The sequence below is a fragment of the Talpa occidentalis genome, unplaced genomic scaffold, assembly GCF_014898055.3.
Source record: "Talpa occidentalis isolate TD23 unplaced genomic scaffold, MPIMG_talOcc4v2.1 talOcc4.3, whole genome shotgun sequence".
NCBI lineage: Eukaryota > Metazoa > Chordata > Mammalia > Eulipotyphla > Talpidae > Talpa > Talpa occidentalis.
Window position 1 is genome coordinate 124,443,155 of NW_023603184.1, and position 27,910 is coordinate 124,471,064.

Sequence of the window (27,910 nt, forward strand, 5' to 3'; positions counted from 1 at the left end):
ACCTTGTATAAGGAGTCAATATTATTGATGAGAACTTAGTATTTTCTCAAGGGTTTGGGGCAGAAAAAAGGTTAAGAAACACTGCTCTAAAATTGTATCAAAGGGAGTAGAAGCTACCAATGTCTCAACAGACTTATATAAACTAAAACCAATTCACAACAATAAATAAACCACCTATATTTTTAACTTCACTACAGAAAATGATTACAAAAAGATTTTACCACTATACCTATATGTGTGATTTTTTTTAAAAGTTACGTAATATTGAAGTGAAATTATGCAAAAGTCAAAATTAAATGATATCAAAGAGTGGGCATTTGTTTTATTTTTTTAAATTTTTTTTTAAATCAACTACTACTCTTTTTATTTTTATTTATTTATTTTTTTTTAAGATTTGTTTTTATTTATTTATACAAGCACTGGGTACAGTCAGAAGCGTGGGAGGGTGAGAGAATTCACGAGAGCCAGAGCGGGGAGCAGAGCAGACAGAAGAACTGAAGCACACTGCTGAGGGGAGCAGCGGGCGGGAGGAGAGGTCTGCACGCCATGTGGGACCCTCCTCCGGTGGCCGGGGAGCAGCCAGGGATCGAACCAGCACTGCAGAGGCACAACTTCGCAACCCAGTGCTCAACCGCTGCGCCACCAGAGAGGCCCCTGGGCATTTGTTTTAAAAGAACTTTTTTCATTTTCACTTTATACAAGACAAAAGCTATGAATATGCAAACAACAATGGAAGCTAAAACAAGATATAAATACATCAAAAAAGAATTAGCCTGAAAACAAGAGACTTCACGTTTTCTAAAAAAATTTTTTATGTACATAGAAACAAATTTAGGCTACAGATACACAATTCTTCTAATTTTTAAAAACATATACTTGAGAAATATAAAGTATTATAGCTTAGAATTCTGGAACATGCTGCTATAAATTGTCACGTTCACAAAAGTACCTTTGCAAGACGAGGAACTGTAGTCGGACAATCAGAATGCCCAAGTTGACCAAAGGTATTGCTACCCCATGAGTAAATCTATCAGAAAACCACAAGAAAATAAGCAAAAGTTACCTGATTTTACATGTGATTTCTGGGCATTAATAATATATACATTGCATATGTACACACAGACACCAATAGTTATACACATATTACAGTAAAACAAAAAATATTAATAACATTACTTTTAAAACAAGGCCACAGAAATAAAAGGCAGAGTTATGAAGAGACAGAGTCCAAGGACTAATAGTAACTAACACTTTTCAGGTGTTTACCACCTGCCAGGCGTTGTTCTTGACACTTCTGTGTACTAAATAATGTTGAATCTCACAACAATCCTCTTTTTACAAACAAGGAAATTGGCCCAGAGAAGTGAATTAACTTACCCAAAGTCACAAATTTCTAAGTGGCAAAGCCAGGTCTTAATCCCAGGAATTTTCCTATCCTCACCAACACTCAGTATTAAATGAGAAAATATTTAACTGGTGTTTTAAATTTGCTTACTAGGTGATTAAATATCTCTCCATACATTACTAGCCATTTCTAGTTCTTTTATGAAGGGCATATAAATATAATTTGGTTGTCTTCATGTAGCAAAATAGCAACACTTTACATAGATGTTGCAAATGTTTTTTTCCTGGTTTGTGATGTATCTTAATTTTGTTTGTGGTGTTTTTTGCTGTTCAGGACTATTGAATTATCATGTAGACAAACAACTTCTTTCTGATTTCTGGTTTTGATGTCATGTTCTTTTCTAGTTCTTAGGTTATAGGGAAAAGAAATCACCTAAATTTGTTCTTACAAGGTTTCATTATAATGTTTTATAAATAAGGTTTAATTTTTTTAACATCTATACCTTTAGTCCATCTAGAAATAGAATTCCTATTTTCTTTTTGACCTATGAGTTGTGAAGTTTATATCATATCATCTCTGCACATTTCTTATTGAAATTATTCCTATGTCCTTAATCCCTTCGATGTAATTATGAACATTTTTTTTCTTATTTATATGTCATTTATTTTTCTATGTTTATTTTATAACTGAAAACCTTCCCAATCTCTTCTTTATGCCCTTAGGATGATTCACCATATTAGTAACAACAAATACTCATTTTCTTTACTTATATTTATATTTATACAGTTATATTAAATTTTTGACTAGCTTATTATGTGAAATTTAAAATATTAGAGGGTTCACAATCTTTATTGACTCCCACAAAAGATAAAGATGAAAGAATAACTTTTAAAAATCACTTTTCCTAAGAAAATTTATGTATGTGAGCATGGTTTTTGTGGTTCAGGGAGTCACTTTCAGGTGCCCTAGTTTTAGACTAGTTACATAATTTCTCTTAATCTCCCTTTTCTCATCTGTAAAATGGAAATAGCACCACTTAACACATTAGAAAAATCAAAGATGACACAGTTTTGTTAGCTGAAATGTACTGCAGATACTTAACAAAAGGATGGTCTAATCTGGGCATGTTGGCCTACATGAAATTAAGATCAGCTTTTAATAGTTTTGCTTACCTGGGATTTCGCAGTCAATGCAAGAGAATGATAACCACCAGCCTCCAGATGAATGACTTCTTTACCATCCAGACACTTTACACACAGTGGTTGAAGCCTTAAAAAAAGAAACACACACAGAAACTCAAAGTAATAAGTATTCTCAGCAAAATCATGGCCTGTCTCAGATTATAAAGTGCTTTCAAGAAAAAACAAACATTTCAAAAGAAAATGTTAAAAATACTGGATATATGTTCAAACTGCTTCTAAAAATTACAAATTCTGAATGGTTTTAATTTAGTCTTTGTCAATCTGTAACTAATTAACCACCATAATTCAGAATTGGATAAGAATCATAAAATTGTGAATGACTCATGATGGTAGAGAGTAGAATTAGAATGCAATGAAATATACTCACAGAAGTCATTTTATCTTAATCCCATGGTTTCCTTTACTCTGCTAAGAACATTTTTATTAACTGGCTAAGTAGTCATTCCACTTACACACTCACAAGACCCACAAATACCTAATTTGTTAATATGAGTTCCTCTTAAAGAAAAACTATAGCTTTTCCCTGTTGTAATACATGGACAGACATGATTGTGTGGTTATAGTTATTTTGGCAGCATTAGAGAGACATTTTTAAAGTTTAAAAATAAACTGTCTTGGGACTCCCTGGTGGCACAGGCGATTGAGTGCAGCGCTGTGAAGCTGTCCGCAGCCTCTACAGTGCAGGTTGGATCCCCGCTGGCCGCGGAGATGGCACAGCAGACCTCTCCTGTCTCACCCGCTACTCCCCTCAGCAGTGTATTTCGACAGTCTGCCTGTTCTGTTTCCCACTCTATCTCTGGTGAATCCTCTCACCCTCCTGCACATCTGGCCTGTACCCCGGTTCTTGAATAAATAATTTTTTTTAAAAAAACTGTCTTTTTTTTTCTTAAAGGTTAAAAATTTGAAGCATTCAAGTGTTCCAATATACACAATCTTAACCTGAACACTCCGATAAGTCCTTCATCATTGGGAACAAATTCAAAACTAAGATGATAGGGTTTTTTTGGGTTTTTTTGTTTGTTTGTTTGTTTTTAATCAGAGCTCCTGGTGTGTAACAATCTGGAGCTAGGAGGAACCAAATTTCCTCCACAGGGAAATGGAGATTTAGAAACCTTCACAGGAGAGAAGTTAGTTGTTTAAGCCAATTCTTAACAGTAAGCAGTGACAGCACTCACCTGGGCAGAACATCGCCATGCCCCAGCTGTCCTTCCTTCCCTTTCCCCCAGGTCCACACCTCTGTTCTCAGAGAAGGCAGAAGCGCATCTGCTTCTCCACTGTATGTGGGGGTCAGAACCACTGTCCGTGTTTTCACCCGTGTGGCTTTTCTTAAGAGCCTGGGGGAAACTGAAAACAAACCAGACAGAGATAGGCTGAGTACATACATCATTTTAATAACCTTGATTTTCAAGGAAACATTAACATGGTATCTGTGAAAATTTTCTCTGCAAAAAAATGGGAATTTAATTGTTGAATGAGTTTAGTAAATGCTGCCTATTACATTCTCTCCTCCCACTACCTACCCTGTAGAGTCATACACATTAACATACTAAAGACTCTGACAAGTCCTACAATTAAAAGCCCTACTTAAAATTTCTTTAACTCAGTCCAACCTCTAAACACTTGGCCACAGAATCCTTTTCTGTATAACATTTATCTTATGTAGGATGTCTGTGTGACCTTATATTCTAAAGAATATACTTAATATAATATTACATTAAGGCTGGTGGACATTTTTCCCATTTCAAAGCAGGGTTAAATGTTAAGCTTTCTAGTCAATTTGGTGACTGGATGTTTTGAAGAAAATCATCAAATGTTACCAAGTATAGACTTACTAACTTGGTCATTAACTTGGAGGCAACAAAAAATAATCTTAATATTAACATTTCTGAAGAATAGTGTGCAATCCACTTTTGTACATATGGAGACTCAAATAAACCTACTACTCAAAGATGTGCTCCAGATAATTTTTAAAAAGAGGGAAGAAATAATACATGTAAATATTTACCAAAGATAATTTGGATTATTAAGTAAAATTTAACCTAAGGAAATAAGTCTATTAGTGGTGCAGCATATTCCCTATGGTCCAAAAATATCACAAAAATCAACATTGCACCGTTATAGTTCAGGGCGATCTCAAATATACCTAGACTGAAAATGTTAAGGGACATTTCAGAATAAGAACATTCTGACATGAGGTTCTCTTCACGCTTAATTGATCAGATATATATACACATATTTACGTTTATGTATATAGGCATTTCACACAGACAAAACATTTTCAAATTAATTGGGACTAAGGGCTTTACTTATAAATGAAAATTCAAGTGCAATGAGAAACTCATAGGAGACACTAGAACAGAAGAGCTCAGTAGCCTAAGTTAATAAAATGAGTAATGGTATTGGGCAGAGCAAAAAGGTAAGTTTCGATATAGTCTAGGATGACTAACTTTAGAGTTTTGGACAAGACAGAGTAAGCAGAGGTTGATAAACTACAGCCCATGGGTCAAATACAGTCCATCACTTGTTTTGTAAATATAGTTTTAATAGAATGTAGCCTAGCTCAATCATTTATGTATTATCTGATGGCTTTAAGCAACAGCAAAGTTTAATGGTTATAACAGAGATTGTGTAGCCCACAAATCACAAAATATTTCTCTTTAGCTCTTTACAGAAAAGATTTGATAACTCCAGGTCTAATTCAATACTCTCAAACTTTAGTGTACACACCAATCACCTGGGGATCTTGTTATGAGGCATATTCTGATGAAGTAAGCTTGGAGGAGAGCCTGAGATTATGCATTTCTAACAAATGCCCAAATGCTGCTGATGTTGCTGGTCTGCAGTCACATTTTGATAAGCACAAGTCTAGATGACTGAAATTTCTGAACTGATTAAGAAATGCAAAGAACCAACTCCACAGTACTCTTAATACTCTAAATGTATTTAACGAATGGTTTCAGAAAATGAAGTTTCTTTATTACTGAAGTTTTAATCTTCACTCTCAGGGTCAAGTACAATAACTCCTCACTTATCCAATGCTCACATATAACTTCATCTATCTGGAGTTTAGAGTCCAAATAGGAAATAAGGAGTCTATTGCTATATCACAAAACAGTAAGATCCGTAAGGTTAATAAACAGAAGCAGATCTCATGAAAACATTAGGCTCTAAAGTTACTTCTACAGCAGAGAAATAATGCAATTTTTAAATGACCGAAATTAAAGTTGACATCAAAATGTCAGCTTTAGCAATTAGGAAAGCTAACTTATAATAAATTGTGTGTCAGGAGCATCTTGGAGTCACCAAAAGTCAATTCACAAAATGTGGGTATCAGCTTACCTTGTGACAATAATCCGGGGAGGGAGAGTCTTCGGCTGCCTCCCTCTGATTCTTCTTCTCTGATATCCACAAGACTTGAACTTTTCTTTCCTTGCATTGATTCCTGTTTAACCTGTTCTTCTCTGCTATCTTTCAGACCTTCTGGGCCTATACAACTACCGCCTGCCTGAACTCCAGGTTCACAGGGGGCTGTGCTATAAAAGTTCATGACTTTCTTAAGAGACAAGGCTCCAGCTTCATATGTGGCAGCCACTCTCACACCAACAGCAGATGCACATGAGACCACTAGGCTGTTTAGGGCTGAGGTGCTTGTGGTTGGTGGGCTATGAAGATTAGGAACTGCTGCTTCTACAAGAGGCTAAAATATACACACATAAAAAAAGTATATAAAAATGTAATCTCATTATACAAGTAATCAATAAAAACAGAGTTTAATACCTATTACTATTTGGAAATAGAACCTAAAACAACAGCAAAAGATCTCTATCTCCAATTTAAAGATTGGATCCCCTTTGGCTCATGGATTTAATGCTTTATATGGAAATGAAAATGCAAAATACAGCTCCCTCTCAAAAGTACTTCCTTTTGTTTAAGTATTATGCTTTCCCATCATATTTTAAAATAAGCTTCAGCTGCCTTTATAAAATTCAGCACAGAAGAAGAGAGGGAAGAAAGGTACAGAAACTGTTGCCTTTAATATGAAAAGCACTGTGACAGCCCTGGGTAGAAGATTGAGAAGATGCAAGCTTTATTACTGATCACTTGTAGGAGAATTTTCACAGATTGCTAAGAAATATCAGGAAAAAAAATTATTAAAGAAAATGCTTTTCCCAAAATGTTTTATAAGAGGAACTACAGGTAGAGAATTTACAGGCCAAAAACCAAGTTAACCCTCTGACCTATCAGTCCCTAAATTATATTCTTAAATTCAAGTCCTTCTACTATCTCCTGAATGAGCTCTTTTTCATGACCCAGGGGGGCAAGGTAAACTGAAGGATCACCTTTGCGCTTACCACCAAGGAGCATAAGCATGGTGAGTTAATAATTAAACATTTGGAACCAATATTATTAGTGTGTTCATAGCTGTACTTGAAAAGTCAAACTAAAGTTTTCTAATATCTTATGGGGAAATCAGTTAAAATTTACTCTGAGCTGTCAAGCACCACTGTCTACTAAAAATAAAAGTCATTATAAAACCTACTAAACACACAAAAAAGCTCTTGGCTTAACAGCATAGGTCCCAATGGAAAATTTGCTTTCTATTCTAACCACAAGTCCCAAAGGGTATATATACATTCCTTAATTTGTCTCACATTAAAAAGCAAAATCAACAAAAATTAACACTGACTTCTCATTTTCTTAAAGGAAATAATTCCTGTTACCTAGCATAGTGAAGGACATGTGGTAGATACTCAGTACATTTTGTTGACTAAATACCAAATTGAGAAAAGCTATTTCTATGCAAGAAAATCTTTAAAATATTTAATAAAATAATATATAAAACAAAAGAAAAATATAAAGTCTATTATTTCCGTAATAATACAGTTCCCATGATGTGTACAGAACAAGTTATATCACTATTTCCACCCTTTGTATTCAAAGGCTTATTAATAGAAGCAGCAAGATATTTAGGGGTGACTGTTTTAGATGGTTCTTACCATTACGTGGAAGAAAAATCAGCAAAATTCTACCTTATATAAGCTTTAAACTATTGTTCTAATTGGTTCCTCGATTTATATTTAACAACACAGTGAATAAACCAAACAAAAAAATAAACAGGAATTTTGATAAAAGACATAATTTTAGGAGTCTGGGTCAACCTATAATAAAATTTAATAGTGAGAGGCGCGCAGACCTCTCCTGCTGCCCGCTGCCCCCCTCAGCAGTGTACTTCATCGGTCTGCCTATTCAGTTCCCCGCTCTGGCTCTGGTGAATTCTCTCACCCTCCTGTGCTTCTGACTGTACCCAGTGCTTGTATAAATAAATAAAAAAAAAATTAATAGTGAGATATAAGCCTCACTGCCACATATTTGATTTATTTCATAAAAGTGAGGTACTCTTTAACTTATATCTGGCCAGAAGAGAAAAAAACTTTTCCTAAACTATATATTTAATGAATTAGTTTTTTGATTGAAACACTATTTACAAAAGTTAGATTAAACTTAGTATAAACCCACACTGCCAAAATTAATACAGGTTAGCTGGCAAAAACTTTCCATGTTTAACATAGTAAATCCAAGGAAAATGCAATTTCAATGATGATAATCAAAGTGTATACAATAAACTTTTAACTTCAAATTTAATAAATTGGAAAAATGACTTTCAAAGAGTCAAACTTTCTTATAACCATGTACAAGAATTAAGAATTTTCTACATATGTTTCTGTTTAAGTCTGATTTTTGTTTTGTTTAGATTTTTATAACACCTTTCTCCAAACAGTTTATTCTTAATTTAAAAAATAAAAATACTCAAAAGCTTCTGTGAGCACAATGTGAAATAAAAACTGTTTTTAAAACACCTCTAAGCCATGTTTTCATTCTGACAGAATAAACAACAGGTATAACAAATCAAGAGGCTATATCAAGAGGTTTCAAAAGCTAGAAAAACCCACAGGAAAGTTCTGTTACAATCATATGTTCTTGTTTTGTTTCATTTTATCTTAGACTTTTGATGAAAGCAAAATTACAAGGTTTACACTAAGAATAAAAAATTTATTATCCCTTAAAAAAAATTTTAAGCACAGAGAGTCAAACTTTAATATATGCTACAGGTAAATAGCTTTTCTCCATTGGTAAGTGTTCAAATGAGAATGGTTTAAATAAGGTGAAGAAAATATCAATCCTCTCCCCAATCCAATAAAGCCCAGTAAGGCCCACAGGTATAGCTGAAAGAAATCAGGTAATATGTAATGCTGTATATTTTTTACAGTTTGCCCCACAATAGGGACTTGCCACATAGCAACCTCCTCTGATAAAGAAAGAAAGGACTTTTCTCTACAAAATCTGAAGAACAGCACAAAACAGGCCAGAGGGATCTTTGCAAATATATAGTTAAACAGATTAAACTACTCGTAAGGAGAGGGTTTGCCATCAAAATTCAGTACCTTAGCCATGGGGGAAAATACGAAGAAAAAATGGGATTTTGTTACTTAATATACTAGCTCAATAGGCCCTCTTTCAACATCATAAAGAGCCAGAATTTCAACATAATTTTGAATTTATCCAGATTTTTCTTTATCTAAGCTTACATGAGACAGATTTATAGAGAAACTCCAAAAATTAAAAACACTACCAAATCTTACACAATTTAAGTTCCTAAAGAAAATTCAGATGGTTCAACTCCAGAAATACCTTTATATAATAAAATTTAGCAGGTACCTGAGATGACACTGGTTTTTCACTTTTCTCTGAGTTCTCTCTTACTGAATGATCTGACAGTTTCCGCATGTACTCGTTTACAGCCTGAGTGTCAGGGTTTGATGGTGTATTTCTGGCAGAAGAAACTTCAGTAGTTCCCATGACGTCTTGTTGGGAGGAAACAGCATCACCGCCACTTGTGGCCTGAACATTTTCAACATTCAGTTCTGTAGCAACAGGTACATGTTTTTCTACAGGAGGAGTATTCTCAAATACTTCTCCCTGACTCTCAAGGGTTTCAGTGAAGGGGCTGATGGCAGTGCTGGCCTGGTTTTCTTCCTGGGATTCTGACAGTGTTACACCTAATGGGCAACAATGACTGTCTGATATAATCACATGGTCTTCTTTGTCAGTCATAGTAATTAAGAGCTGGCTGCACTGGTTGCATCTTTCTGGGACTGGCTTCAGATCCTGGGAAGGGAGGCACTGCACAAGTGCTAAGCTGTGAAACGCACCACAGGCAACTTGTAGCACTACTCGACCAGCAAGATGTTCCACCTTTTGTGGTTTTGTCACTGGGAAAGTAGTGGTAATCAGGCCCAACTGACAACCGGTACCCCATGCCCAAATCTCTCTGCTTATTGACAATGCCAGAGTGTGCTCCTCGCCACATGCTAATTGCAAAATTCTGACTGCTAACAAAGGACTGGTCTCAGAATCAGAAATGCTGACAGGATTTGGTTCTGGAACATACTGTTGGTTAGCCACTGCACATTGGCCTGCAGAGTTGTCACCCCACATGTATACTATGCCGCTTTCTGTCACCGCTCCATTGTGGAAACTCCCTGAGGCCACCGTAACAACATGTTGCCCAACCAGGGCGTTTTCTAGAATGGGGCTACTCGGACAAATATCTGCTGGTTCACTTCTCCAAGGAAGAGTTCCAAAACTGTAGACCTCACCATCTGAATGTTTAAAAAAAAGGGAGGGGGGAAGGAGTTAGAACTTTTATTAGCAAACTTCTAGTTTCCTCTACATTTAACAAAATAGGACTTTTTTTTAATTTTCAAGAGCCAATTTAGAGATTTGGTTCAAGCATATTTCATATTTATCCACCTTCTAATAACCTCTTTTAACATTGTAAAATATAGTAAAAATTTCTGCAAGTTTCAGGAGTCTATTCTCAAATAAAGGATATTACAGCTTTCCTTAAGCCTCAATTTAGAAATTCTAGCACTGATCCACTACTAATGGCTCCCATCATAGACTATTACAGAAGTAGATTCCAAGTACTTAAAGACAAAATAATGATAATGATCTAGCTTTGTTTTCTAGAATCTGTCTTCCCATAGTTCCTATAAGGAAGCATTATTTAATGGTATATCTTAAATTTAAAACCTTAATACTTGCTTAGAGAGCAGAAATTTATAACAGTAACATTGATGGCAGTCCTGGCCCAAGTCAAATTTGCCATGATTTAGTTAGTAAATTGTCATTAAAATTAAAGGCAACTTTCTATATAAATGATGGCTTATATTTCTATATGTTATAGATTTAGACCTTTATTATATGTTCTCATGAGCTTCTATTTATGCCTGGAGAAACCGCACTGAGAAACAGCACTGCTGAGTGGCTTATAAAGCTGGCTTTGAGATCAGACTCTAGGTTCCAAACTTGACTCTGATACTCTAAAAGCCATGTGTACTTGGGAAAATTATTTAACCTCTCTGATCTTCAGTTTTTACCCATTAAGTGTAAATAGTAGTGTTCAATACCTGGCACACAAAACTGTTTAATAAGCACTAGTGATTATTAGCATAATTATTGTGATACATTTAAATGAGCAAATGGTCATAGCAAAAGAATCTCTAACCAAGTTTTCAGAAAATTAACTTTTCCTGTACTTATTACAATAAAATTATTGCTATAATTTTATTTAATTAGTACTATAAAATTTAAAACTATAGGGCCTCCCTGGTGGCACAGTGGTTGAGCGCTGTGTTGCGAAGCTGCCCACAGCCTCTACAGCGCCGATTCGATCCCCGGCAGCCTGGCGAGGGTCCCACATGGCTCGCAGACTCTCCTGCCACCCACTGCTCCCCTCAGCAGTGTACTTCGGTCCTTCTGCCTGTTCTGCTCCCTGCTCTGGCTCTGGTGAATTCTCTCACCCTCCCGAGCGTCTGACTGTACCCTGCACTTGTATAAATAAATAAATAAATCTTAAAAACAAACAAACAAACACCAATTTAAAAAAAAAATTAAAACTATAATTTTTCCTTTTCTTCTAGTTACGGTTTATCTTAAATTTAAGAATCTGTTTCCTGATAAAGGAAGTAAGAACATTTTTTGAAAACAAGGAGCATAAGATCCAACAAAGTTCACAAAGAACCCCTGGTATCCAGTAACTCTCCTTACTTTCTCTTTCAGCCTCAGATGTTTGTTAGTGTTTATTGGTGTTTGTTAAGCAGTTCTTTTCAATACCTTCAGTCAGAAGAACACCATGCTTCACTCCAAGGGCTGCTTGAAGAACAGTCTTTCCTCCCCAGCCTGGCAATCTCTCTGGTGTTACAGAACAGGATCCTGCCTGCCAGACATGGACCAGGCCTCTTTCTTTGGACCCTTCTGCCTCTGTGGAGCTACAAACACAAAGAAAAACAGCTTAATGGCTCCTGCAGCTCAGAACTGTATCTGATCTTAATAGCTCTGTGAGATCTGTTCCTCTTACTAGAGCTTGAGTGACTAGCTCAGATAGATTAACTAGCACCTACTTTATGCTCTGCTTGTAACACAGAAATGGAAATGAAACAACTATTTATATAAAAGGCGTCAAGAAAATCTAAATTAACAAATTACTTATCTCTAAGAAGCAAACAAAATCTGGGCTTTTTTTGAGTTTTATGATTTACTAGCATAAAATATCAAGATTCTAACTTCTTAATACAGTAACTCCTTATTTACAAATTAAAGCTATGACCATATTAAAGCTATGATATCCATGTTTTCAATGGTTATCTTATTTTTAAATTTTAGTTTTTAATTTGGCAAAAAAAAGCAGACGGTGAGACAGACTAGGGATCCATATTTCATTTTACATTAAGTTTATGCTCTATAATCACTATTTAAATTTACGAATCAAATTTGTAACAATTACCAACAAAATCCTTCATACTTTATTCACATTCTAGCCAAAGAACTCTATCTGGTGACTTTGGTTTAAAAAAAAAAAAAAAAACACAAAACATATGGCTTCATTAAGATAAGCCGGATTTCCTTTTTTTACAAAGATCTTCTATGTATTGCCATTGATAGTTTCTTACTTCATATTCATAGAACACAACACATTTCATAGAACATGGATGCCAACATTTTAATAAGGCAAGGAAATACTTTTTATTTTCTTTATAATTTCCAGGAATTTCTCAACTCTTGTTAAATAATCTTCTAAATTGTAATTAGGTGTAACCATAATTTGATGACAGGGAAATTGCAAATTTTAATTCTCCCTTTTAAATGCCTTCTATGACTAGTTTTCTAAGGATAGACGATGATTACAATTAATAAGACTACTTCTGAAAACCTGAATTTATTTGTGCAAAAAGTGGCTTCAAAGCTTCAAATGATTAAACTAAGACATCCAGTGCCTTTATAAGCATAAAAAAGGAACTGGCAACAAAGCATTTCACTAATCAGCTTTATTGTAACCCTCTCTCTTTACCAGTCAACACAAAAGTCACAATTCCTACATTATAAACATCAGCAAGAAAATTAAACTGAAGAGAAACTACACAAATGTGGAATTGTTGTGTTTTCCTGGAAGAACAGGGAAGAAGGAAGAATGGTTTTACCTTCTCTTCTTTGAGTCCATCAGTCAATGGGAGCACCCCATCACCAAATCATTCCTTCCTTACATATGACGCAGAAAGTCCTAAATAGTAAAACACAGGTAAGCATAAAGAGCAATGAAAGAATACTTTAGTAGTTTACCCTTTACATTTAAAAAAGAAAGGCAATCTCTAACAAGTGCACATTCACTGGGCAAGAAATATGCAGTGAATTTAAACTATTTCAGACCCTGCCTGCCAAAGTGGGATTTCTAGGCTGAGTCTGCCCACTGAGTTTATAGAAATGCCTGTTGACCATCAGTTGTAATGACAAAGAAGGAAAGACTACCTTGGATTAATCTGTACTTTGTCAGGCAAAAGATTTTTTATTTTATTATAAAGAAGTGCAATTTGTAAACTTAATGTGTTGTGTGTTCATCACATAGGCATTCTGGTTACTTTTAAAATGTTTCTGGAATACAAGAATATATAATTACCAAGTAAATAAAAAATTGTAAAATTCTTCAGGAATGTACCAGATTCCAGTAGTTTTAATTTATATTTTTCAGTAATACACACAAAAAAAAAATCATTAAAATGGGAAGTTTTCCATTTATAAAAACTAAGTACCATTTTCCCCAAATTGACCTTAAATCAAAACCATATATATAAAGACCTTTAGGTTATTTATGGTAAAACAAAGCATGAAAAAAAGAAGCTTGAATTTTAAAATATATGTTTTAAAATCTTCCATTTAACAGAGAAGAGTGATAAAAAAACAGCTATCATGACCCATCAGTTTAGAAACTCAATGTTTAATATAAAGATAGTAACATACAGGTGGCTTGAAATGCTCAGTGCATTTCAACTAAAAATTGACATTTTTAAGGGCATGAAAATCAAGGCAATAAGGTTGGATTGGTGTGGACCACAAAAAAACATTGGGGCCAAATTTGTGACTTTTTCTGAAAAGGACATGGCATGGTCACTGTGCTCTGGAAACAGCCCGTGCCGGTAGGAGTGATGTAAGATCCATCTGCTTACTCCAGGTTGCCTGTGATTTCTTACCGTTTCCCATCTGTATATCTGGAGGAAATTACTTTCTACCTAATGCTTATTTTAGAAAGATTTTAGCAGTCCACCACCTTAACCACTCAGTCACTTGGTCACATATTTTAGAAAGATTTTAAATCAAAGTTGGATGAATGGTGTCTTATAAACCAAAGATAGCTGAATAGATTTAATAAACACTATTAGTTTAATAAATATGATTATTAAGTGATCCTTGATACTCTGTGATAGTAATTAACTTTCAGTAAAATGTACAGTTCATTGCAATACAGAGAAAATTTAAAGCAAGATCTAACCTGTGTTTATCAGTGATCAAGGAATAACTGTTCCTTGACTAAAGTTAAAAACAACACCCAGCAAAACCAGAAAAAACTGGGAGGGTGTGGCTATGCACAAGCATATCTCACTTCATGCAACTGATGTCCTTTTTGGAGTTGTTGGGTTTGGAGTGCGGGTCCTTGCGTTCACTCTGGGAAAGATTTTGTAACAGGATGGTCCCCAGGAAAGGGGAAAGTTCCAGGTTCCCTGCCCCACCCAAGGGAGGGTGGAGCTGAGCAGGAAGAGGAGAAGCTGCAGAAGAGACTGAGGAAGGAAGGAAGCAGGATGGAGCCAGGAGACCTGGAGGAGACGCATGGAGCCTAGAGACACGTAAAGAAACTGCGCTTGTCTTTTGGTCGTGGACTGGGTGACACAGATGTGGGTGAGACCTGTGGGGAGGTGACAATGGCAGCTTTTATCTTGATGTTGATTTTGCTCTTTTCCTTCCGGGCTTGTCCGGTTGTTTGTGACCCTTTTCTGTGGGTCCCCACTGGAAGATGTTTTAGACTTGTGGTAGACTTTGGGGCCTTGTTCTGGGCCGATCCCATATGGATGGAGTTTTACCCACGAGGGGATGGGTAACTTTGGGTGCTTCATTTAGAAACTAGACTCTTTGCCTTACCTGTATTGTTTTCTAGTTTTTATTAAAGTTCCTTCCCATTAAAGTCTCCTATGTTTTGTGCTGATGTGGCGGATGGCAGAACCCATTTAGAATAGGCAGGTTTGCAGGGTTTGGGCTGACCCTCTCCCTGTCCTATAACAATTTCACCAGAGCTCCCCTTCGGCCAGCACCAGCGAGTACCCAGGCGAGTTTCTCCAGGACACAGAGATGTTAGTTACATCCAAAAGGGCAGGCTTATTATAAAAGGGAGAGAAAAATAAAGGACACTTGCATAGATGGGCAGAGAGGGCTGCCCCCAAAGAAATAGTTTTGCTAAGAGAGAGGCCTACATGGTCACAGGCAGGGAGCCTTGAGGAGAGCTGCCTCTGCTGAGGGAGGTCATGAAGAGAAACCCTGGCATGGAACATGCCACAAGCAGGCAGGAAGGCTGCTGCCCTGCAGAACGACAGGGAGTTGGCAAAATGGAGCACCTGCATAGGCACAGGTGGGCAAAAGGATTGCTACCCATGTCAATGCAGAGACTGCACTGGTATAGCCTTTTCTTTGGGGGGGGGGGGCTCACTCCCTAGTGGAGTGGTTTGTTTGTTGTGGACTTTGAATAAACTATGTAGAATTTGAAAGGGGCCAGACATCCCCTACAGCAATCTGATACCTGCTTGGGTCTTGTGCTTTGTGATCTAGGCATTGGCGCCTAAGGATCTCAGTTCCTATAGCTGGGTTAATGGCTATGCTAATTCCTTCTACCCCCACCTCCAGCTCTGGGCATTGTGTGAGCCAGGTTTCTGATCTCATGGCACCTCCTTTCCAGTTTCTACCCTTATCCTCCATCACAACTGATTCACTGTATATTAACTGAATTATGACCTACTGTCTGACAATCAAAATGTTGAGAATCTTATGGCAAAGTGAATAGTCAACTTTTCTTTTATAGTGTCATATTTTTGAATATCAAGTTTTCCTAAATTAGAGTACACCTTATGCCACCTGATTTCTCACCACCTCTCATTTTTCCAAATTCAAATGAAATATCCCAACTGGTTAGCATGGTCCAGATATATTACAAATGCTCACTAAGTCTCTGTAGAGAGACTAGGTTTTTATGAATAATCAAGTTCCTGCTCTTAAGGAGTATTCCTTAAGAAATATTCTGTCTTTCTGTCTTGATAAAGCAAATAGAACCCAAAAGGCATGAGACTTAAACTACTACAGATGGGCCCTTCCAGTCTTAGTCTTTTGTCTCATTTTACCGGTTTAAACTATCAATAGATGAACTGATTAATAGCAAAATAATCGCCAAGAATTATAGTTTACAAGAGTAATTGTCACAGGGCAACCCCAATGTAAAATGGGAAGACAATTAGCAATGAGAATGACAAGACACTAAGATAAGGACGACAATAACAGAGGAGCATATTTTATCACAATGCCGTAAAAGAACTTGGACATAGAGAGACTTGGATAAATTTCACACAGTCGTTTACACTTTCTATTTAACATTTGAGTTGGCTACATTTTATTACAACGAAGTAAACCAGAGTTTATAGCGTGAATGTGTTATAGCATAGGGAGAGGGGCAGCCCAAACCCCACAAACCTGCCTATTCTAAATGGGTTCTGCCACCCGCCGCATCAACACAAAACATATGAGACTTTAATGGGAAGGAACTTTAATAAAACTAGGAAACAATACAGGAAAGGCAAAGAGTCTAATTTCTAAATGAAGCACCCAAAGTTACCCGTTCCCTCGTGGGTAAAAGTACATCCATATGGGAATGGCCCAAAGCAAGGCCCCAAAGCCTGCCACAAGTCTAAAGCATCTTCCAGTGGGGACCCACAGAAAAGGGTCAGAAACAACCAGACAAGCCCAGAAGGAAAAGAGCAAAATCAACATAAGATAAAAGCTGCCATTGTCACCTCCCCATGGGTCTCACCCACATCTGTGTCACCTAGTCCACGACCAAAAGACAAGCACAGTTTCTTCACGTGTCTCTAGTGTCTCTAGGCTCCATGCGCCTCCTCCAGGTCTCCTGGCTCCATCCTGCTTCCTTCCTCAGTCTCTTCTGTAGCTTCTCCTCTCCCTGCTCAGCTCCACCCTCTCTTGGGTGGGGCAGGAAACCTCCCCCTTTCCTGGGGACCACCCTGTTACAAATGCAGTAAATAATAATATAAGTGAGGACTAGATTTTATACACAGCAAATGCTTAATAAACATTTGCTTTTAGAGGCTCAGTCAATGTGTCTGCACATGGATCAAGGCACCTTTTGATTCAAACATCTGATTTATCATAACCATACACCAACAACTGCTCCTTTCTAGATAGCCTGCCACTATAGCTTTACCATCCACTAACAAAGACTGAGGAGGACTCACCTCCACTGAAGGTTCTACAAACCAACCAGCAACCACCACTTCAAATCTCAACCTTAATGATACCACTATGTAATAATAGTTCCTTACATCCTGACCCAGAGTTCTGGAATTCAGTAAATTAACACAGGGAATAATGTCCGTAGGCTGGCCTAGAAAGCTACTTATTATTTATAATGTTGTTACTAAGATGATAATGCACTTACTTACTAAGTCATTGATGCAACATATATGATAAACTCCTGGAAGGCAAAAACTATGATTTACTCATTGGTGCACTCTTGAACCCACAGCACCCACTCATACAAACTCTGCAGCCTTTGAGTGAGTACTCCACTAGAAGACAAAGCCCTTGGTTTTAAATTCCAATCTACAAATGTAAATCTCCAATCTATAGATTTCTAGTCTCTAAAGATATAAAAGGAAGGTGTCTTCTTATAATAGAAACTTTCATACATGACTTGCTAATATTCCCTAACAAGGAAAACACTGTTATTTCAAGTAACTTCACAAATGTTAGATAACCCAAGAAAGAATAATCCCTTTCTCCTTAGCACAAGGAGACAGTTTTTGGTGTAAACAGAAACACTAAGGTTTTAGTCTCTTTTTTTATGACTTGCTAATTTCAACCTGAAACCTACTAAAATTGCACTCAACTGATTGTGAGAATCCCCTAAAATGGACATTATCCATGGGGCAAAAGGGGCGAGGTTCAATACCACAAAATAAAAGCCCAGTAATGCCCATTCAGTTCCTTTTTGTACCCACTGCATATTTTAAAAATGCATTTTTCAGGATTACTAATAATTCCCACAAGACATTTTGATAGATATTATAATGCTAGTAATTGATTTTCAAATTCCCAGGTACTGTTATAGGACAGGGAGAGGGGCATCCTAAACCCCACAAACCTGCCTATTCTAAATGGGTTCTGCCATCCGCCGCATCAACACAAAACATAGGAGACTTTAATGGGAAGGAACTTTAATAAAAACTAGAAAACAATACAGGTAAGGCAAAGAGTCTAGTTTCTAAATCAAGCACCCAAAGTTACCCGTCCCCTCGTGGGTAAAAGTCCATCCAAATGGGATTGGCCCAGAACAAGGCCCCAAAGCCTGCTGCAAGTCTAAAGCATCTTCCAGTGGGGACCCACAGAAAAGGGTCAAAAACAACCAGACAAGCCCGGAAGGAAAAGAGCAAAATCAACATCAAGATAAAAGCTGCCATTGTCACCTCCCCACGGGTCTCACCCACATCTGTATCACCCAGTCCACGATCAAAAGACAAGCGCAGTTTCTTCACGTGTCTCCTGGCTCCATCCTGCTCCTTCCTTTCTCAGTCTCTTCTGCAGCTTCTCCTCTTCCTGCTCAGCTCCACCCTCCCTTGGGTGGGGCAGGGAACCTCCCCCTTTCCTGGGGACCACCCTGTTACAGTACTACAATAATTTGTGCCTGTTTTTACACAATAGAGTATAATTACTCATATAAATTGTTTATTCCTTTAGTATCTTACTAATATTACTTTATTAAAATGGCCACTTTTTTTTAAAAAAAGGCAATTTACAAAAACACAGATCAAAGTATGTTGGTTTATTTTACTAGCTGATAACATCTAGTGTTTAAGGACATCAAGCAGCCACAGGGAATATACATGGCAAAAAAACATTTCACTAAAGTACTAGTAATGGTATTTTTGATTAAGGATGAAAATATTGTTTAACAAGTTTAACAATTAGGTTACATTAAAGATCAGCAATTAAATTTACTATTCATTACTCAATCATTTAACATTGTCATCAGGTTTAGTTACTAACTTCTTTACAATAGAAGAAAAAGTTTATCCATAGATATGAGGGAGCTCCACTCAAACCTTCTTTCTCTAAAGTTAGCCACTATTCCTAAAGTTAAGTTACTTGTAGAGGGAAAATTTTCTTTGAGCAATAACTAGTATACCAGCAATATAAACTCAAAGTTTACAACAAATGTAATAGAATGTAACCGGTACAAAAAATAATTATTAAGGACTACTTGCTATCTTGTAGTAATTTTGTATCTGAATCACTCTATCCAAACCCCTTTCAGGGCTTTATGGTACAAACTGCTTACTTATACTTTGAGAGTTAGTGTCCAGGAACCAGAATTCTAGGAATTTCCCAAGAGTTCCTAGAATTTATATTACTCTGCAGCCTTTTGGGAGGATCAAGTCTCATTCCCAAGAAAAACATTTTTCTAGGAGCACAATTCAAACAGCAAAATAAAACTAACAAACAACTAACTGGTCTGTCTGCTCTCCTTAGAAAAGCTATACCAGTGGAGCTGCAATGGCAGTCTTTTCCTATTGTAGGGAGAGAATAATTGTTTTCCCAGAATATACTACTTTGAGACTAGAAAGTAAAATAAAGAAAGCATGTTAGGAAAGAGCCCTGATTATAAATAAAAACTCTAAAATGCTAGCTTCAAAAACTTAAATAATAATAATAATGAGTAATATGGGTACCCATCTCTGAGCTTTAACAGACATTAACATATTTTCATATTTGCTTCAACTATCTTTACAATAGAAGAAAAAGTTTATCCATAGCTATGAGGGAGCTCCACTCAAACCTTCTTTCTCTAGAGTTAACCACTATTCCTAAAGTTAAAGGTCTCATTTCCAAGTTTGTCCTAAGTTTTTATGCACTTTCTTATATATCAATAAACAATGTATGCTATATTGTTTTAAAACCCTATGTAAGTGTATCATCCTATATGTATCCTTTGGCAACTTTTTTTTTAACTTAATTTTATCTACTTGAGATGTAGCCAGGTTGATAAACATAGATGTAGTTCATTCATTTTTACTAGGGGATAGTGTTCCTTTACATGAATAAACCATAGTTTATCTATTTCCTTACTAAAGTATAGCCCGATTGTTCTAGAGTGCTGTTATTTTAAAAGCTATTGCAATCATCTTTGTTACATGTTTGCTTGAGCAATTGCCCAAGCAATTGTTTAGTTAAGAATTCAAGTCAACAAAAATTTAGGGTTTGGGGTTAACCATCACCTTCTTAGGGAATGCATGTGAACCAAAGAATTGTATGATGCTTCAAAAAACACATATTTAAGTAATATGTAATGCTTAAAAGAAACATGAATTGATCAATTTGTGGAATTAATGAGACTAAAAAGCTGATCTCCTTGGACATAATTTGCTGGCAGTTAACTGACCTAAATGGTACCAAAGTAATTTTCTCCTTGGAGGTGAAAAAGTATATATTTTCTTCAAAAAAAAAAAAAATCCACAAAAGAGTAAATCTACAAGAGTTCTCCCCAAAAGTGCTCCTTACCGCAGTGATTTAAATATTACTTGATCCACTTGGATCAGTTAGTTCAGCTACATATTAACTGTTCAGCTATTTTACCAACCATGTGATGCAGGCAAACACCGACATAATACAAAGACAGACCTATTACATATTAATTAGGAGGTAAGATAGGAAAATGAAGAATCAAGTCATATTTTGATGTTACTTTATTGATGGTTACCATGTTGTTTTTTTTTAAGGAATGATATCCTATGAAATCTACTGCTTTTTTATTACTAACTCTGAATTATTGGTCATCAGTGGAGAGGAGTTAAAATGATTTTGTTAAAATAAAACTCTACCAGAAAGTTCTATAACCCAAACAAGTGGAATATTCAGTAAGTTTAATTCCACAAACTTAAAAAAACAGCTAAATGATTTAGAAATCATTAAAATCTCATAGCATTCCTCTCAGTGTCTGAGAAAAGGGCTCAATCTAGCACTGTAACTAAGTAGTCTTTCTTCTAGTTTCATGTTAATACAGAATTAAAGGTTTGTACAAGTTAGTCGTACACTTTGGAAATATCTTTTAAATGGATCCAGCAACACTGCATTACACCTATGTTTTTCATGAAATGGTAAAAGATTAGTACCATTTCCACATAATCAGGCAAAAATTATAATCAGGTGTCAGTGAATTCTTAACATACCATTTGCTTCTTTACTTAGCCCAAAGTATTTCAATTGACAACCTAAATTCTAAAAGGTTTAACAAATTCCACTCAAATATTCCTCTCAAACTGCTGTTTGATACTTAATTTTCTGAATCATCTCTTCAAATGCCAACATAGGTTTTCCCCACTATGCAAAAGTAGAATGTTTCTATTTGATTATAATTTGGTAGGTTATTTTGGGGTGGGGGGGTCTAGGGATGCTTGGAAATTTTCCATGGAAATTAATGGTTACAGCAGTCAAACCAAAAAATACCTTACCAAACCAAATCAATAGGCACAATGTGCCTTTGGATAGTGGGGAAAACCTGTACTGCAAAATAGCTTTGAACTTTTCTTGCCATAACTACGAACCTTGAATCTACAAGTAGTAATCACAGTTTGTTAACTAATAAATTTAACCTAGATATAAACTCCATCAGCATCTTTTCCACATTAAAATGCTCTTATGGAATACCTGTTACTGCAAATCAAGCTGAAACCATATTTTGTCTAACTATAAGTCCATGTATCATATAATTATCTGAGAACTATGCCTAAATTTTTAAAGGTGAGCTATAGTTCTTAAAATTACAAGTTTTCTTTCCCACCACCTAGTAAAAAATGAGTCTGCATTATGAGGGAAACAGAAATTCATAATTCATAAAACTGAACATTCAGTAAAATACACTGAATGCAAGTACCAGGCAGTGTAATAAATGTAATACATGAATCATTAAATCTAAAGGCACTATTACCCCCAATTTAGCGATAAGGAAACTGAGGAAGAGATGTTAACTAACTTGCCCAAAGTCTGATGTAAGTGAATGTGTAAGTCCAGGCATGTCCAGTTCCAAAGTGAAGGATCTTAACCTTAATGGTTATATTATTAAGATTAAACATTGCAATTCACTGCAAAGGAAAAATTTCTAAAGTTTATAAATCTTTAAGTGCTGTTAATTTAAAAGTGAAATGCTCACTCCAAATCATTATGATAAATTGATTTATAAGTTGAAAAAAAGAAAAATATTGGACCAATAGGTTTGCTGAATTTCTGTACCTGTTCAAAACGAACATACACCACACACTTTATTCTTTAAGGCCTATTTAAAACATTTACAGTCACCAACAAATCTAAAAGACTGTAAGTTTCTGCGTTTATGTCCAAGAGTAATTTCCATTTCCAACTTGGATATGTGACTTCAGCCAGTGTGTTTTTCCTTTTCTCTCATCATCAAAGCCCTGAGCAATAGGACAATACATCTGCCAACTTACAGTTGCTTATCTCCAAAGTACTCTATAACCCTCATTACCCAGAAAAACAGCATCGTTAGGACCATTTCCTCATGATAGTACCTACATTACTTTGCTGCTCCGCTTCTCAAAAGAACTAACCACATCCTTGTTAGGTCTACTGACACCCCAAAGGCTTGGCAAAACTACCAATTCTCAATATTAAAGCCATTTTCTTTTTCCACAACCGCCTTTGCAAACCACCAAAGCCCTCGATGCAGCCACACTCCACCGCGACCTGCATCCCCGGAGCAAACCCGCCAAAGACACTCACCAAGGTCCGCGGCCAGGGACCGGGTTTATCTGCCCAGCGCCTGGAGTGGGCATTCAATAAATCCTCATCGATGAATGGCAGGAAGGCAGCGTGGGTGAGGCGGGAAGGGGGTATGTGAAGGAATTTCACGCGCCCGAGACCACTGCAGTGGCGCCTGTCTGGGCAGGGAGGGCGGGAGCGAGAGGGAGAACCGGGGGCCGGGACGGCGGACACACAGCACAGGGCGAGCAGGCGGGCGCTGGATGGGGAGGACGCGGGCGCGGTGTCCACGGGCTCCCGCAGCGCGCTCCCGGGCCCCACCTCCCGCCCACAGTAGGCCCCGACCGATCAGCCCTCAGAAGTCAAGGGGCCGCCCGGGCCCCACACTCGCTCACCTGACGCCCCACCGGCAGCACCGCGGTTTGCATCCGGCGCTGGATTGGCAGCCCCGAGGGTCCGCGAGATCAGCTGATTCACGGGAGGCGGGGCCCGGGCAGGGGCGGGGCTGCAGAGCGGCGTGAGACTGTAAAGGCAGGCGGGGATCGCCCTCCGAGTTAGGCGGGGCTAGATGTCGACGGCGTGCGATAGGGGTCAAATTTAGCCGAGCGCTCAAGGTACTGTGGGCGCAGTTCTCGGGTATATTACCCCTCCCTTAGGACAGGGCGGAGCCACGAATCCGGAAACGCGCTGAAGCGATGACGTAATACGGAGTCGTCGGGGCCTGGCTACCCTCGCGCTTCCATGGTAACAGGGTGGTGAGAGTGTTTGGGAGCTGCAAATATTTTGTTATTTTTAAACTACAAAGATAGAAGTGTGAATCGGCTGCTCTGTACAGTGCAAAGACTAAACATCTTCAAACTGCTTGTATGGACTGTAGTCTAACGGTAGTCTCTTCCCGCCCCCGCGAATGACGTCATCGCCACGCGGCTCCACTTGGCCCGAGTGTCTACACTGTTGTTTTTACTTAGTTGCAAGCCCCTAGTAAGGAACCTGTAGGAGAAAAGGAATTGGCCCCTCCTCTGATTTCTCCAACATGCAATCTAATAAAGACAGTTTACTTGTCCGGCACGGTTTTACTACAGCCATCTTGTCGCAGCCACAGTCTCAGCCTAATACAGCTTGCAGCCCCGAATTCCACTTAAGAAGGTATTCCGGAGCCGCCACTCGTGGCACATAATGGGTGCTAACTCTGTTGCTTGGCAGTGTACCATCGCGGGACCTGCAAGCTTGTGTTCAGATCACAGTGAGAGGTGGACAGTCTGAGTCCAAAGCGCTTATGCGTAGATGGTCTGTCATGTTCACCAACACGCTCAACTCAGTTGCCTCTTTGATTCTCCGCGACTTGCAAAATCATCATTCTGCAAGGAGTCAACTAACCTTGTCCACTCTTGCGCCAGTATTGGAAATTGCTTAATCCTGAGAGTTGACACACTACAAACCAAAACTTTGGTAAGGTCTTCCATGTGGACAGGCAAACTTGGGAAGCCTCAAACAGCCCTCTACCCATTCCTACTCAGAAGTTCTAGTCCTGTCCCTTGCTATTCCCAACTCCTAACTTCTTACTTAACTCTCCTCAACTGCCCCCTTTGGTGAAAATTAGAACTAAAGAACTTTGTCTCCTACATTTCTGAGGAAAATGAGATCCCTAGGGATGAATTTCCGTATCTCCCAGAGGCCACTATTACAAAACCTTCTCATCCCCACAGCCTTCCTTTCCCTCATTCTCTCCCTAAAGAGGTAGTCTTTCCTCTCAAGCTTAATCCCTCTGTCTAAAATCAGAATCACTTCCAGCCCCCTTAGAGACACCATTATTTATTCCTTCTGTTGTGTATTTTCAATGTCCACCTGTCTAGTTACTCTTCAGTACCTAAGTCTATTGCTACCTGCCCCATCTTTCCTTTGTGTAGGGGCAGAAAGGGCCAGAGCAGGATCTCTATGACCCTATGCAGACAGGTAAAGGAGAGTCCTGGAGCCCTCAGTGACTTTTTCAGGCTTTTATTGCATTTACCAGGTACATGGGGTGGGGAGAGGCAGGACACTGGCAGGCCTCCCAACCCCTGGGGAATCTTCACTCTTTACCTCCTTGTGATGGTTCTGCTTGCTGGCATCCCCATGATGCCATCCTTATAAGCTCAGTCTTAGCCCAGGTGAATCCCACCTACGTATGCCCATATCCTGCTCCAGGTGTCCACCACCAGGCATGCATTCAGGACTGCAGAGATCCATCATCAATCCTTATGGCAGGAGGGCAGAAAAGCCTGACAACCATTTACCCTACATTTAGCTTCCTACTTTTCTACCTTGGTTTTCTGATCTCACAATCTTCCTTAACCCAGACTGCAATGTTTACATTTTTAAGTCTACTGAAACCAGAAGTCAGCTCCTAATTTTGGAAGCCTATGATTGGAACCATTCTATTTAAAAGAAAGAGTGTGCTATATATGGAGATGGATATGGATATGGAATGATCTGGAAGTTAGGTTAAGTGGAAAAATGTTACATGCTGAGGCATGTATATGATGTTCTACCTTTGTGTGTTGTATGTGTGTGTGTTTTCATGGGAGGAAAAAAAAAGGGAAGAGTGGACATATATCTTTGTCTTTGTATATGCATCTTTTGCTCTAAAGGGATACATTAGAAAATGACTGACACTGAGGAGAACTGGGAACAAAAATTGGAGGAAAAAATTTCATTCTATGCCACTTTGCACTGTTTCAATTAGTAACTTTACAAATGTCTAAATATACATTTTACTTATTTTTACAACTTTCCAATGTGAAGAAGAGTTTAGTTTTCAGTTTTATCTTAGGACAAACTCCAGCTGGGTTTTCCTTCTACTCCATAAAGACCTTCCCTTTATGTTCTTAGGCTTTTTCACATGTCCCTTAAACTTATGAGTTAAATATGGCACACTTACTATGTGCCAGGCACTGTTCTAGACACTAGAGAGTGCAAGTGATGGAACTTGCACTCTAGTGGGCAGAAGATAGTCTTCAGAGATGGCAATCATCAGTTTCTCCCTCCATGTATACTCTTGATATCAAGGGCTGCAATCCATTTCTTCTCCTGCATATTGGCTAGTTTGCTAATTTTTTTTATTAAACTGATAGAAAATGGCAGAAATGAAGTTCTGAGACTTCTGAATCAAGGCATTAAAAAGAACTTGCGGGCCTCCCCGGTGGCGCAGCGGTAGAGCACTGGGTTGCGAAGCTGCCCGCGGCCTCTGCGGTGCCGGTTCAATCTCCGGCTGCTCCCCGGCCACCGGAGGAGGGTCCCACATGGTGCGCAGACCTCTCCTGCCGCCCGCTGCTCCCCTCAGCAGTGTACTTCGGTCCTTCTGCCTGCTCTGCTCCCGGCTCTGGCTCTGGTGAATTCTCTCACCCTCCCGCGCTTCTGACTGTACCCAGTGCATGTATAAACAAAACAAACAAACAAGCAAAACAAATAAATAAAGAAAAACATGCCTCTGTTAAAAAAAAAAATCTTTAAAAAAAAAAAAAAAAAAAAAAAAAAAAGAACTTGCAACATCTGGACCCCCTGGGAGAAGTCAATGGCCATATACTAAGAGAAAATTCAGCTGATATGAGACAATGAGTAGATTTAGGTCACGTGGAAGTGGAGTAGAAACAGGCTAATCAAGCCCTGTCTGAATTCCTGACCCTATTTTCTAAGAAATAATCAATCATTACTTTAAATCACCAAGTTTTGGGATGGTTGGTTTGCAACAATAACTGGAGCAATTGGGAAGAAATGTGGTGGTGACTGAGACTATAAAAAGGCAAAATAGTGTAGCAGGTAAAAAGCACATGAGGAGCCAGGCAGCCTAGGTTCAATCTCACCTCCAGCACTTACTAACTTTGTGATCTTGACACAGGTAATTTAATGTCTACATATCTCAATTTCTTCATTCATAAAATTAGGATAGAGTGATGTAAGGATTAAATATATTCTAAGTGCTTAGAATAGCATATGCATGCTATATAAATGTTCATATGCATGCTATATAAATGCCTAATATGTCATTAGGCAATTTCATTATTAGGCAAATGCCATGAAGTGTAACTCCACAAACCTAGATGACATAGCCTCCTACACATGTAGGCTGCATGGTGTAGCTTATTGGCTGTATGTGGTCCATCATTAACCAAAACATCATTATACAAAAAATGAATGTATGGGGAGGGGAGTAGGGAAAGTCTGTCTTGTAAGAAGACATCTGAACGGAGATCTGAAAGGAAGTGAAAGCACAGCAGGAGCCATGGTTATCTGCCTCTTCAAGCAAAGAGAACAAGTAGTTGCCAAGGTTGGAGGGGGTGGGGATTAGTTTGGCTAAAGCTGACTGAGAAAAGGGTGAAAGGCAGGTAGAAGATAAGGCAGGTAGATAATGATCTAGTAATGGGGAGGGTCCTTTGGGTTCAGAAAAGACTTTGGGTTAATCTGAGTGATATGGGGAACCACTGGAGGCCCTCGAACAGAAGGTGTTGTAATCTAGCTCTGTTTTAAAGGCTTAGGTTAAGGTGAAGCATCTTGGTGTGGCTTGAGAGATATGTTTCTGACATGGATACCTTTTTGACTTTAGGGTACCTTTTGGCATTCAAGTAGAAATGTCAAATTGGTAATTGGTATTCTAGAGAGAAGTTATGATGGGGATAGAGATTTGAGAATGTGTGTAGATGCCATTCAAAGCTAAATGGACTAGAAATTATGTAGGTGGAAATTATAGGTAAAGCAGGGTCTGAGCAGTGGGTCCACCCAAATTTGGAAGTTGACCAGAGGAGGATTAGTAAAGATAACTGCAGAGGAGTTTCCAAAGAGGTAAGAGGAAAACTAGGGAAGTACCCTCTTCACTAAAATCAAAGAGGTTTTTAAGAAGGGTGGCAAGATAAATGATATTAAATGTCACTAAGCAAATAAGTAAGATAAGGTCTGA

At 38.0% G+C, this 27,910-nt stretch overlaps 1 protein-coding gene across 4 annotated transcripts in view; it reads right to left on the reverse strand.

The window, feature by feature from the left end:
• Positions 1–23,463, reverse strand: part of ALS2 (alsin Rho guanine nucleotide exchange factor ALS2) — a 67,038-nt gene extending 43,575 nt beyond the window's left edge. Inside the window, exons 1-8 of one of the 4 annotated variants that reach the window (XM_037523843.2) lie at positions 23,376–23,463; positions 13,089–13,168; positions 11,725–11,879; positions 9,265–10,208; positions 5,887–6,244; positions 3,723–3,891; positions 2,518–2,614; positions 950–1,027 (exon numbers count right to left, since the gene is read on the reverse strand). In XM_037523843.2, the coding sequence (XP_037379740.1) occupies positions 950–1,027; positions 2,518–2,614; positions 3,723–3,891; positions 5,887–6,244; positions 9,265–10,208; positions 11,725–11,879; positions 13,089–13,108 (1,821 nt within the window). In that variant the 5' untranslated portion in view covers positions 13,109–13,168; positions 23,376–23,463. Of the gene's footprint in view, positions 1–949; positions 1,028–2,517; positions 2,615–3,722; positions 3,892–5,886; positions 6,245–9,264; positions 10,209–11,724; positions 11,880–13,088; positions 13,169–14,431; positions 14,700–23,001; positions 23,245–23,375 lie in introns of those variants that run through there. The other 3 variants (XM_037523844.2, XM_037523845.2, XM_037523846.2) reach the window with 3 other exon arrangements.
• Between the last annotated feature and the right edge of the window lie 4,447 nt (positions 23,464–27,910).